At 33.3% G+C, this 13,925-nt stretch overlaps 1 protein-coding gene across 1 annotated transcript; it reads right to left on the bottom strand.

Annotated features, from left to right (window-relative positions):
• Positions 1 to 3,458: 3,458 nt before the first annotated feature.
• LOC128987259 (probable spore coat protein DDB_G0283555) lies at positions 3,459 to 10,134 on the bottom strand. The gene is made up of 3 exons (XM_054408016.1): positions 10,007 to 10,134; positions 7,462 to 7,522; positions 3,459 to 3,770 (listed from the first exon to the last, which is right to left on the bottom strand). Exons 1-3 carry the CDS (start codon positions 10,097 to 10,099, stop codon positions 3,523 to 3,525), a joined length of 402 nt encoding a protein of 133 aa, XP_054263991.1. The 5' UTR covers positions 10,100 to 10,134; the 3' UTR covers positions 3,459 to 3,522.
• Positions 10,135 to 13,925: the final 3,791 nt, after the last annotated feature.

A 13,925-nucleotide genomic window follows, 5' to 3' on the forward strand; every position in this document is an offset into this window, starting at 1 on the left:
TCCATCGAACTGATGTCGCGAAACTCAAAAGTTCGCAGCCGGAATTTTACCCCCTGGTTTGTGACATCACGTTTGCCCAGGGGGTAAAATTCCAAGGGATAAAAATCCGCTACCCCGCCGCAAGTAGTGCTGCGCAGTCTCATAAGCTAACATTGTAAAACAGGCGACGTCCGCTCATTTAATCATAGATAAAACATACTATGATTAATGGAGTCAATGTTTTCATAAAATTCCCATAAATAAAATTTTCATAAATTTATCAGTAACGAAGCTTTCAAATTAATCTTACTAATATTATAAATGTGAAAGTTTGTGTGTTTGTTTGAAGTTCAATCACGAATAGTCGAATAACCACTGGACGGATTGGGCTGAAATTTGGCATGATGATAGCCCACATTCCCGATTAACATATAGGCATATTCTAATCTCAAAATCCTTCCGGGCTCCACCCCAGTGGCTCAGTAATTCCCCCATGTTAACCTTATGAGTATCTATTCTATCCATATAATTAATACCACGATTACTAGAAAAATAGTAATCGTGATTAATACGCTACATGAAACTTTGTCGGTTGAACTCCTCCTCCATTTCTTAACCGATTTTATCCATTGGAAAGAGCGTGTCGCGTAGTTTTGCAAACTGGCCTTACATTTTTTTAAAAGTCCCTTGGGCTCTGCCCCAGTGGCTGTTAAAGTTCCCATGTTATCCTTATGAAGAATATAATTGTTCACATTAGATCAGCTGTATAATTTAATTGCTGTTATTTATTTTTCAATTCAATGAAATGCATTGAGTACATTTATTTACTATTTGAGTTTGTGTAAACATAACCCCCAAGACGGATCGTGTTTGTATGGTTGTATCTTAAATCTGTGTATTTATCGTTGTTTTGTGTCGCTATGACGGATCGTGTTAGCATGATTGTAACTTAAATTTGTGCATTTATCGTTGTTTTGTGTAGCTATAATTTGTTTATTTGTTGTTTTATTATTCTAAATGCCTCCAACGCGACGACAACGACACATATAGACAGGAGGTGTAATCGTGATAACGACCACAGCTACAGAACAGTGGCGCGTAATAGGCTTAACTCATCACCGTCAGCATGACCCTGGACAATCTCAACTATTAGGTTACAAATGCGCCCTTAACACTACCCCAAAACGACTTTTCGTTCTCAATTGGCCCTCTATCAATGACCTGTGTTGCCTGTACAGCGAGGCATTTTGAGAAGGAGGAAACCGGCCGGAATGTTTTAGGTTTATCAATAACGAAGATAAACATGGTCTGAGTTACACACCGGCAATCTTTGAGTTGACTCTTTTAACACGTTCGCGGCGGCACGTCAAATGGCGGGCGTATCCCCAGTACGGCGCAGCCCTCAGCGCCGAACAAACCCGATTGCCGCGTGTGATTGGCTTTTCAATTTCGGTCTGACGAATAGCAAATAACGTGCGAGGATGTCCTGCTTTACAACGAGAGTCGACGTAGTTCGCTGAACACCCACAGATAGCAGCACTGCTTGGAACGTAGCCGGTCCCATTGGAATTGTATTGCCAAATGGAGGGAAAAAGACGGGACGAAAAGTAGATTTTAAAATTGCCAAACGGGGATTTTACGGGGAAATTTACTACCAACCTACACCACAACAAAATACAGTATACTATTGAGCAGTACTGTGCGAGGTTTCAAGTTTCTAGCTCTAATCCTGGCTTAAAAATAAAATCATTTCGTACCGCATTGCAGCTTGGGAGCGATCGCGCCCACAAGGATGGCATTAGGGTTCCGTATGGGAGCGATCGCTCCCATGCCGCCGCGAACGTGTTAAACTCATTGTAAATATGACTGTTATTCATTTTGAAATAACTCCTGTAATACTTTGCAATTGCTCGAATTCGAGCAACATATACACTAGTTCATATTTGAATGGAATTAAAGAATTTAGTCAGCTGTTTCAACTAAAAAAGTTGGTTCTATGATATACAAAAGCATTAAAAAGTTTTAAGATTTACCAACAGGGTGCAGCACTATAATTATTTTTGCATTTATTTAAAAAGCTAATTTGAACTACCTACAGCAAAAAAACACTGTGATACGCAATGAGAACTGTCAAAGGGGAATGGTTTGTACCGTACTCACAGTTATGTTCTAGTTTTTAATGTCATGAATAATTTGTGATTTTTTGTGAATTTGTAATATTATTTTTTGTTTTTATTGTTTAGGTGAAGTGGTAGAACATAATGCTATGGTAGATGTGCAATACCGTATACTGTCAATTCAAAGAAGCAAATTTTATCAAACTTTGTCCTCCCCCATTGCAAACGCAAAGCTTGAGTATAACTGCAATAAGTATTTTTAACTTGTATGCCAACCCCGTACGAAGGACACACTCTGCTAGTTCTTAATAAACGGTAGGTCTATAAACAATATGACACATACTTTCTCCCAATAGCTTGTTAACAACCTTTAACATGGGTACTTATAAGCGGGGGGTGTAACTTTGATATTTTATAGGGAAAATCATAGAAGTTGCAATGAATTTTGAACCGTAATTTTTTCAGCAATGATTGCACTATTTTTTTTTTTTTAGAATTAAAAGGACCATAACACATTAATTTTAATCAAAAAACCGGGTTTTTCCTTAAAACAGATTTTTTGTTTTTTTTTATGGGTAGGCTACTAACACAACTTTTTGCTGGGTGATACAACTCATTAACCATAATTTTTTTATGAAAATGTGATTTGTACCATTTTGTTTAGAATTTAAGGGGCCATAACACATTAATTGTCTAATCAAAATCTGGTTTTTCTAAAATACGACTTTTTGATAATTTAGGTTTTTTATAGGAAAACTAGCAGAGAACCCGTCCTTCGTACGGGGTTGGCATCAAGCTTTATTTTCAACATCTAGAATATTATTATTTTTATTTATATCTGAGTATATGGTTGGTCTGAAAGTATATGTTCAGCGTATGAGGATTTTTGCGTTGTCAAGTTATTTGATCTTATTGCCATAACACATTAATTGTCTAATCAAAATCTGGTTTTTCTAAAATACGACTTTTTGATAATTTAGGTTTTTTATAGGAAAACTAGCAGAGAACCCGTCCTTTGTACGGGGTTGGCATCAAGCTTTATTTTCAACATCTAGAATATTATTATTTTTATTTATATCTGAGTATATGGTTGGTCTGAAAGTATATGTTCAGCGTATGAGGATTTTTGCGTTGTCAAGTTATTTGATCTTATTGCCTGCATATGGTCTTTGTATCTGACTTCGAATTGTCAACCTGTTTGACCTATTTAGTACTTTTTACAGTTGTTACATGATAATTTGTAAATTCCCGATTTCTTAAATACATTTGTGGGGTTAGGTCTCGGATTTATTCTTCTTTGAATTATATAATATGTCATAATATTAACGGTAAATTAGAAGATGAGTAGTAAAAAAACAAAAGTTTTCTTAACAGTAAAAATTTAATGGTGAGATGAACAAACAGCAGTCACATAGCTGAACTCAGATTAAGACGCAGGTGCCGGGGTCTTGGGATCGGGCTGGCAGGCTGCAGTGGGAGGGTTTCCTCCGATGTCCACACAATGTTTACCCTTGGGGCAGTTGAGGCGATTGCAGGGGGGAATGAATCGACAGGCAGGCTCTGGCTTGCACGGAGGCTTGGAACAGCTGGCCACAGGCTTCAGGAAACACTCCTGAGCAGCTGATTTACACTTGAACTCTAGGTCAGCTGGGCACTTGGGTGCACACTGAGTCGCTATCAGACAGCATAAAAATGTTAATTCAATAAGTCAAAAGGTTCAGTTAAAATTCAAGGTATAATGCTTATCCATCTGTAAGATTCCTCTATGAAAAGTAACATATATCTTATGTTAAATGTTCAGTAAAACCCTTAAAATTCTGTTAATTTCGGTAAATATACCTAAAGCAGATGATTAGACATTTAAGGCAACCTTATACAGCTTTGTAACAGTTAAATTAAGTGTTTTATGCTACCTTTCAAGAGGATGCTATTGTGCCTAATACCACACACAATAATAATCATTCATCATCTACCTACTTGTAAATTAAACTCTTTAAAGTTATTTCAGTAGGCTGATATTATATTGCGTGTGGGTGTACAAGGCATCTAATTTCATTCTACACTCATCATTCACCCATATTTGGGTTAAAATGCACACCTAGGTGGTGGCGTCCCCATCTTAATTGGTAATGATAATGGTAAATTGTTAGGGTTAAAAACCATTGGTATCCCTCAAACCAAAAACCATGTGACAGTACGTACTCAGTGTGCATAATGATTAATGATTAAGAGGTAAACATATGCGGGTATTTGTTTTCCTAAAGAAAAATGAAATTAGCTTATACTTATAGAAACATGTTTCAATTATTATTTTTTTTTTTTTTTTACAAATGCCTATACTTATACTTGGTGTATACTTGTTGTACTTGGTGATAAGCTCTGGGTATGTTTTATTTGAACATAAAAGTTACAGGCCCTGTAATACAGGTAAAATCCCTGTATAACAAAAAAAGTTACAAGTTTGTGTTTCATAAAGAGTTTTCCCTGTAAAAAAAATTAAAGGCAATTCTCCTGTATTAAAAGTAAATAATACAGGACATCTTCAGTGTAGTGTCTCATAAAGAGCAACTCCTGTCTCCGACATTGTTATTATTCGGAGCTCAAGATGTTTTAAAAGAAGAATTATACGACATTAAAAAATTACATACCGTAGCTTGCAATATTAAATTAGTTTTGGTCAGATTTTGAACCCAATTTGGAATGAATATTAAAAGAGGAGTTAACGTGATTAAGTTTGTGAACCAGTAAGATTGGGTCATCGAAAGGGTAATACAGTTTAAGACTTTTTCCAAAAATGGGGGTTTTATAAGTTGTACCCAAAATACATGGAATTCCCAATTTTATTGCAACCATCATGTAAAACTTAAAAAGACAAACAATTTTGTAGAGTAGTTAAAAACTGTTTTACAATTAATTACGGAAATAAGCGGTATATTACAAATCCCAGTGCTTGTTTACGCTATATTTTTACTAAATTCAGCAAATATATTTATTTCATTCTATTCTATTATTATAAACAAACACTTTTTCTTTTCACGCAGCAGCAAACCTAAGTCCTCAATGTACTCTAATGTTACTTGAATTAAATATGAGGGATTAAATGCGAATTGTTTATGGAAATATAAAATATATCAGTAAAAGTCCAATCTCACACTAATCAAAATTCCCATAATCTACTGGTTTGCTGTGCCGGTGGTATTTTTCTGTACATTTAGCCATAACATCAAAGGCAGTAACATAAAATTTCCTATTTACAACCCATACATAGGTTATAGCATCTGTAATCAGCAGACTCATGATTTAGAATTGTATGTTTTGAAACTTTATTATGTTACTTTGAAAATCTGATAAAAAGTAATTAATTTTAAAGGGTAGTGAGTTTTTAAAATGTTATCAAATAGTAATAGAGGAAAAATTGATTTAGGATGTTTTTCCATCTAAATAATACTGGGAAACCTTTAATTATTAACAAATTCAAAGTGCAAGGGGTCATGTTGTGGTCTTATTTATTGTTTGGCAAGTAAAAACATTTAGTAAATGATAAGAATAGAAACTCTAGAAACATTACAAGGGCAACAAGAGAGGAAATGGGTTTGTTTTAACCAATCCACATAAACATATTATTGTTTATTCAGGGAAACCATGCAAATATATTTTAGGCGTTTTTTCAAAAGTCATACTTGATTGGGATAGAGACTTCTATTTTTCGCTGATATTCTTCTTCAAATAGGCCTTTAAAATTGTATGTAGCTGGATGAAGCTTTATATTTAAAATCTTAAAGTTGTCCCTGAAATGTACCATTTTGGGGTTCCCAGCAAAATTAATTGTCATACTGACCAACAAGACTAAGTTTTTAATTTTTTAAACGTTTTTATTAGCTCGCTTTCTTGTCCGGTACAAATTTTGCAATCAATTTTATACTAAGTTCCCCATGAGCTAGAGACTTGAAACTTGAAACATAGCTCACAAATGGATGACAATGAAATATATCATTTAATTTTCATATTTCCCTTGGGCTACACTCCAGGGGCTTGTTTTTATTAACTCGCTTTCTTGCAAATTTTGATAGGCCTACTTCCCGATGAGCTAGAGACTTGAAACTTGAAACATAGCTCACAAATGGATGACAATGCAATATTATATCATTTAATTTTCATATTTCCCTTGGGCTACGCCCCATGGGCTTGTTTTTATTAGCTCACTAGTCGCTTTCCTACAAATTTTGATATCAATTTTAAACGAAGTTCCCGATGAGCTGGAGACTTGAAATTTGAAACATAGCTCACAAATGGATGACAATGCAATATTATATAATTTAACTTTCATATTTTCCTTGGGCTTCCAAATTTTCCATGTTTACATTTTGAAAGAATGTAAATATATCAATTAATTTAAGTCAGCTGTAAATACTTAAATTTTACAGTTCGAAGAGCAGAGGTTAAGAGGTACAAGTTATGCTCCCAAGAGATTCTTTATACAAACAATTTCAAAATAAAGATAATCTGACTGCAGATATAAAGGTGTTTGTTAATAATGTCATTTGTTATTTATTTAGTATTCTATAAAGTAAACAATAAATTAAAAAGATTGATATATTTATAGTTAGTAGGTAGGCCACACATTCAATCTAATACCGTACATAAATATATGAAAAGAAACACAAATAAACCTTAGATTTCACACATGCCTCTGTCTTAATCTGATATAGATGCTTGAAATAGATTTAACATCCACACACATTAAAAACTAAAAAGTAGAAAATAATTTATAAATAAAAACTTTTTGCGTTTAAAAACGTATTGTTTTAAAAAAGTTTTTTATTTATAAATTATTCTGTTATAACACATAGTTAGGAAGGAATTTCAAAACTTTTGCCTGACCATGAATATATATATTTTAGTAAAAATTTGTTAATGAAATTGAAGAAAATTATTTATATTTATGATTTATGGCTCAATTAGAGTAATTAGACACAGCAGAGTAAAATTGTATATAGGTCTTGTCATTTAAATGAAGAAAACTATTTGAAGTTTGAACTATATTTCAACTTCTTAGTGGCTCATGAACAACACAAGGTGAACAAAACCTTGCTTGTGTTGACTTGAGTCAAGTTAGTTAGGTTGTTAGTCCAAAAAAATGTAGTTATAACATTTTCGTTTGTAGATTTTCTTTCTGCAAGCTGGACTGCCAGTGATTTTACTTTGTATTGCTTTGCATACCATGAATGAAGAAACTGTCAAAATTTACGAGTATTTGTGACAAATAAAGAGTTGTGAGCCCTGAGTTATAGAAATAAACTACTGCTTGTACCTAATACTGGGCACTGGCTGTTATATTTATGTTACAAGTACCTACTGTACTCACCTTCCACACACTTGGTGCCAAGGCAACAGCCTGAGCAGCATTCCTTATTAGTGCCTGAACACTGGAACATATGTCATCATAAAAAAATATTGCGTAATTAACTAATTAACCCTCACTCATGATTAATAAATCTCTTTCTCTCTTTAGCCTGATGAGGCAGACACATAACAGCCCAAACTCAAAACCTTAAGAATCTGGGGGTTGTATTTATCGGGTATCTATTTTATAGGGTGCAAGGAACATGTACCACTGACCGCAGATTTTCAATGAATTATTTTAAATTTTCCACTTTGTTAACTAATAAACAGTACCTCAGCAAATCCTCAGCAATCTGCCAATCTGACACATACTTTCTCCCATTAGCTTGTCAACAACCTTTGTCATGGGTAAGCGATGAGAATAACTGTGGTATTTAATAGGTAGAATCTCAAAAGTTTCATTAACTTTTGAACAGTAATTTTAACAGGAATGAAGGGATGCACTATTTCGTTTAGAATTATAAGAACCATAACAGGAGGATTTCAATCAGAATCGGGTTTTTTTCAAAAAATCAATTTTTCCGTTTTTTAAATGGAGTTTTATGGGAAAATAACACATGTTACAATAACTTTTGAACCATAATTTTTACAGCAATGGGGGGTTGCACTATGTTGTTTGGAATATAAGTATTATCACATACTAATTTCAATCTAACTAACCCGGTTTCTTTCAAAAATATGATTTTCCCTTATTTTATGGGGTTTTTAATGGGAAAATAACATAATTTACAATAAATTTTGAACCGTAATTTTTACAGAAATAGGAGTTCTACCATTTTAATGGGAAAATCCACATTAAAAATCAAAATTTCAAAAAAATGAAAAAAACCCCTGGAGATACCATGGATTAGTACCTACATACCAAAACCAAATTTCATAAAAATCGGACTACAGGTGTAGTCTGTAGCTCTGTACACATCCAGACACACACACACATAGACATCACTTTGAAAACCACTTTTTTGGGTCCAGGGGGACCCAAAACGAATATATCCACTCAAAACTCAAACTATTGACGAAAATAAAAAAAAAAAAATACTTTCTCCATATGTATAGGGAGAGAACGTAAAAATACCTAATGAACTCACGGGGTAAAGCCAAAGCCTGAAAGGAATTTTAAAATAGAAAAGTGTCCATGTCCCACTCTGATTTTAAATTCTGTTCCATTAGTAAAGTGACCTGATTTCAAGCGTGAGCTTGAAAACCAGTGTGATGAACTCTATTTTTTGTCATATTACAAATTGCAACATTAATTAACAAACTAAGCTAGAGATCAAAAAAATTCTTTTCATGTAAAGATAACTCTCAAAACAATATCCGTCCCGTCCAGATTGTTTTCAATTCTGCTAATGTAAATAAGCAGCTGTTTAGTAAATGATTCAACCATTCGTCTTTTACGAATTTACGATTGTGTTACACTGTACATTATACCATCAATATGTGGAACTATTGACAAGACTGCAACAATAAGCTAAAACCTTACCTAATAAATCGATCGATTTCGATTTATGCCCTTGCTACAATAGAAATGTACAACAGTTTAAACAGCAGATTTTTACTTTTTTTGGGAGTAAAAATGCTAATTTAGATTGTCAAATGTATAAAAAACCGCTGTATGGAAAAATTCAATTAGATTTTGAATAATGCATATTATTCCTGAGGAAAGTCTGTAGTTTTTAAACACTGTTCTTATCATTGGACTTTAGATAAATACTGTCCAATCTAAAAAATTAGCTGATCTCAATCAATAAGAAAGGTTATACCACCCTATTCTATACACTTAATCTGCATTCATATTATCCAGCTTCAATTACAAAACAAAGTGAGTAGGCATACTGCTGTGTTAATCCAGTTTGTAATTTTTTATTCTGTGTTAAATAACAAACATTCAAACTCTCGGCATTTATTGTTGAAAGGATAACCGAGAATTTTTGTTAATAGGCCGAAATTAAATAGAGAGTGAAAGAAACAAGGAGTTAACTCCGTAAGAAAATTAAATTACTAAATAATATGAAAAGGAAGGTGGATCAACAAAAAGTTTTATTTTTAAAATACTTTTAGAGTATAGTAAAGATATTTACATTTTATCAACACTGCATATTTATAACTATGAAATATAAAATAAGAAAGGAGCAGTATTCGTTTTTTATTTATGTAGCCTAATATAAAAAAGTTAATTTCATTTAACATTTAATTAAAGTTCTTGAGTAAGTTATTAACAGTCTTGAATATGCAGGATAAGAGCAATCCTGCATCAAGTCGTTGCAAGTTTTAAATTGTTCAACAAGAATCATAAGAACTATAGAACTATACAAAGAGAAAGAAGCAATTATGGTGTTCTCCTTGTAGTAGGGGGGGTTTAACTTTATGTTACATCATGTACAATAATAATATAGAATCCAAGAAAAGTAGGTACTTGATTACCTACTAAAATGTTTATTAACAATAAACTACAGGGACGGAACTCACAAATGAGGTTAACAATATTGAATCTACAGGTTACAAACCTTTTTGTTGACTGCATTGCAAGTCTGTGCAATGGATTCAGCCACTAAGGCCACCAGAAGGATGGAGAGAAGAGATATCTTGCCTGCTGCCATGACGAGACTGACTGGTCAGGCAGATGCTAGGTACACTCACCAGTTAGTGGGTCACCACCAGAGGTCACTGGCCAGATTATACATTGTTGATCAGCTGATTTGCAGCTTCTTAACCGGTATCACTATTGATCAGCTGATTTGCAGTTTATTAACCAGTATCACTGTTGATCAGCTGATTAACTGGTATCACCTACATTGGCCCTGTATAGAGATCAACAATACAATAAATATAAAAAAAAACAGGTCAACCTTTGTTAGTAATGGATACTTGATAGGGTCTTGTAAAAACTTAGGTTTTTTATCCATAAAACTAGTTTAGTTATCTTATCTGCTTATCAGATGTTATATATAGGACAAAATTACAGTAAATTTGAAAAATGTTCTCGTGACTGTTGTTTAGTAATATTTTTTTCAAATATTGTAACTTGATTATTTTGTGTTAAAAAAATGGTGTAATAATACATTTATTCAAGTTACAATTTCTTAATTTGTTGTTTGGATCTGAAATGCTTTTAACAGTATCTTATGCTTCGGTGGGCAATGAATTTGATTATTAATTTGTCATTACAATATAAAGTTTACAGTATCTATATAATTAATACGCTACATGAAACTTTGTCGGTTGAACTCCTCCGCCATTTCTTAACCGATTTTATCCATTGACGTCTTATTGGAAAGAGCGTATCGCGTAGATTTGCAAACTGGCCTTACATTTTTGAAAAGATACCTTGGGCTCTGCCCCAGTGGTTTTGAAAGTTCCCATGTTATCCTTATGAAGAACATAATTGTTTACATTTTGATCAGCTGTATAATTTAATTGCTGTTATTTATTTTTTAATTCAATGAAACGCATTGAGTACATTTATTTACTATTTGAGTTTGTGTAAATATAACCCCTCAAGACGGATCGTGTTAGTATGGTTGTATCTTAAATTTGTGTATTTATCGTTGTTTTGTGTCGCTATGACGGATCGCGATCGTGTTAGCATGATTGTAACTTAAATTTTGCATTTATCGTTGTTTTGTGTAGCTATAATTTGTTTATTTGTTGTTTTTTCTTCTTTTAAATGCCTCTGACGCAACGACAATGACACATATAGACAGGAGGTGTAATTGTGATAACGACCGCAGCTACAGAACAGTGGTGCGTAATAGAAAGCTAACTCATCACAGTCAGCACCTGACCCTGGACAATCTCAACTACTGTATTAGGTTACAAATGTGCCCTAACACTACCCCAAAACGACATTTCGTTCTCAATTCACCCTCTATCAATGACCTGTGTTGCTTGCCTGTACAGCGAGACATTTCGAGAAGGAGAAAACCGGCCGGAATGCTTTATAGGTTTATCAATAACGAAGATAAACATGGTCTGATTTACACACCGGTAATCTTTGAATTGGCTCTTTTAAACTCATTGTAAATATTACTGTTATTCCTTTTGAAATAACTCCTGTAATACTTATTGCAATTGCTCGATTTCGAGCAACATGTGCACTAGTTTATTATTATTTAAGTTACAGTTCTTTTTATATCCGTTTGTACAATAAATAATGTAAAAAAAAAATGAAAAAAGTGTTCCTTAGGAGCTTTGCCCTCCTTGCGTTTAAATTATTTCTAGAGTTCACTTGCTAAAGATCCATTGTTGATGACCAACTTTCTTTATAGTGGTTTAAAGGTGAATTGTAACAGCTGATTCTTCTGTTGAATGTTTACCACAGTCAGATTGTAAACAAAAACTGTTTATCATAATGGTTTTTAAATAGGCTATTTTTTTGAAATTGCAGCCTGATTGAGGTGTAAGTAAATCATCGTCAGTCTTTTTGGTGTAGATCTATATTTAGAAAAAGTATTATACTTATACTAGGGCATTGCAATGTTATTTTTATCTTGGAATTAAGTTTTGATCCCTAAAATGTGCAGTTTTCGCATGGGCCCCATCGCTATAAGTGCTCTAGATATCTTTATCAATCTAAATTATTTTTGTTAATGTTAAATTTTTCAATATTTACATCAATATTTATACAAACACCATAGATACAGGAAATAATTATTAACACTTCTTTAACCCCTATCTCCTGCTTTGAATATTTCAAATTCAATATAGTAGCAGGAGAGGCGTCTGTTGCATCTGTGTTGCCAGTGAAGGTCAAGCCGTCCAAGGCCCAAGGTCAGACACAATTGATGGTCCAAAGCAATTCTCACGCCTTTTATAGCGGAAACATCCAATCAGCCAATACAGACTCCACTTGAGATGAGTTGCTTAGTGCAGCCTCAGCTAGAACATTGTTGTGATGGGATGCACAATACTGTACAAGTTGTGGGGATATCAAGTTTTAGCACTGAATTGCATTAGGCAATTATGATGAATGGTTAACAGGCAGGATTGGCCAAGGCAAAGAGACCAACATTTATTTAATTTTTTTAGCATATAGCTACAGTTTTTATACTGGATGACCTGTTGTTATAATATAACATTATATGTAAGTTATATACAAAACACTATACAATTTGTCTGCAGAACTTAAATGGTGCAAACATCAACAGTGAATCAATTAGATATGTATTTGAGTAAATCCTTAAAACTAATAACTGCCGTTTGTTTTATGCTTAAGTTTGAGCAATCTGATGTTGTATCTTTAGTGGGAAGAACTCATTGTATTACCATGTTAAAGATACATCCAATTTTAAATTTCAAATATATCCTATACTCTAATAAGAGCTAGGTCTGTTTGTCTGTATGTCTGAAATATAGGTATATCTGAAATTCAGAAGAAGGATTTCGATTAAATTTTGGAATTAGGGACTTGTAGCCCTAAAAATGTTATTGGTGACAGGCACTACCTCAGGAAAATTTTTATTTTCCTACAAAACTCATTTGAAAATTAAAAAAATTAACATTGGTCTTATGGGTTGATAAATAACTATGTTGGTTGGACAAAATAACAAGGAAAAGGTCAACAAAATACTTGTAACATGTGTTTATAACAAGCCATCTATACAGAATACTAGCAAGTTAAAAAATACAGTACAAAGGGGAAAACATCAGTTGGAACTATAAAGCAAAGATTACAATGAAGATACTCAATATAGGGGAAAATAGAGCAATGTTGATGAGTGTTTCCTGTGGGTGACATTTCAAGTGCTGGCGTAAACTTAATGTTTGGTTTCACTCTTATTTAAGGGTGGATTTTACAATTTTCATACACCCCTTTATATAGTTTACATAATTAGGAGAGAAGGAGGTTTGTGAAGCCGTGCCTACAGGAAGACGTCCGTTGGGTAGGCCTAAATTAAGATGGTAAGTCAAAAAAGATGTAATCCAATGCAGAGGAGAAATCCGGATGGCGGAGGATAGAGAAGAGTGGAGGCGGCTAATCTACGAGGCAAAAAATCGACTGAGATTTGTGACGCCCCATCAGTAGTAGTAGTAGTAGTAGTATTCATTCAGTTGAATTAGTATTATAGTTAATTGTATTAAAATAATCTTTCTTTATAGTAAACAATATACCTTTAAATCCAACTCATCTGTCTTCAGCTAATCCATCATACGAGAGTATTTTAGAGAGAATACTCATGCTGAAGTTTTACTTTAATTTAAAGAGAGATTTAGTTTTCATACCAAGAAATTAATCACGCTCTTTACAAACGCTGTATTAATGCTACTGCAGCTGAATGCTACTCATTGTATTAACCTGTAATTGTATATTAATTCCTACAATAGGAACTAAAACAAAAAAAATATATTTTATTAATTTTTATTTATTAACAAGATAAGAAATGTGGGCGATTAAAATAAATTAATGTGTTGGATTACCAAGTTAAA

The sequence above is a fragment of the Macrosteles quadrilineatus genome, unplaced genomic scaffold, assembly GCF_028750875.1.
Source record: "Macrosteles quadrilineatus isolate MER2022 unplaced genomic scaffold, UCM_ALF_1.0 Scaffold_2__2_contigs__length_208266976, whole genome shotgun sequence".
NCBI lineage: Eukaryota > Metazoa > Arthropoda > Insecta > Hemiptera > Cicadellidae > Macrosteles > Macrosteles quadrilineatus.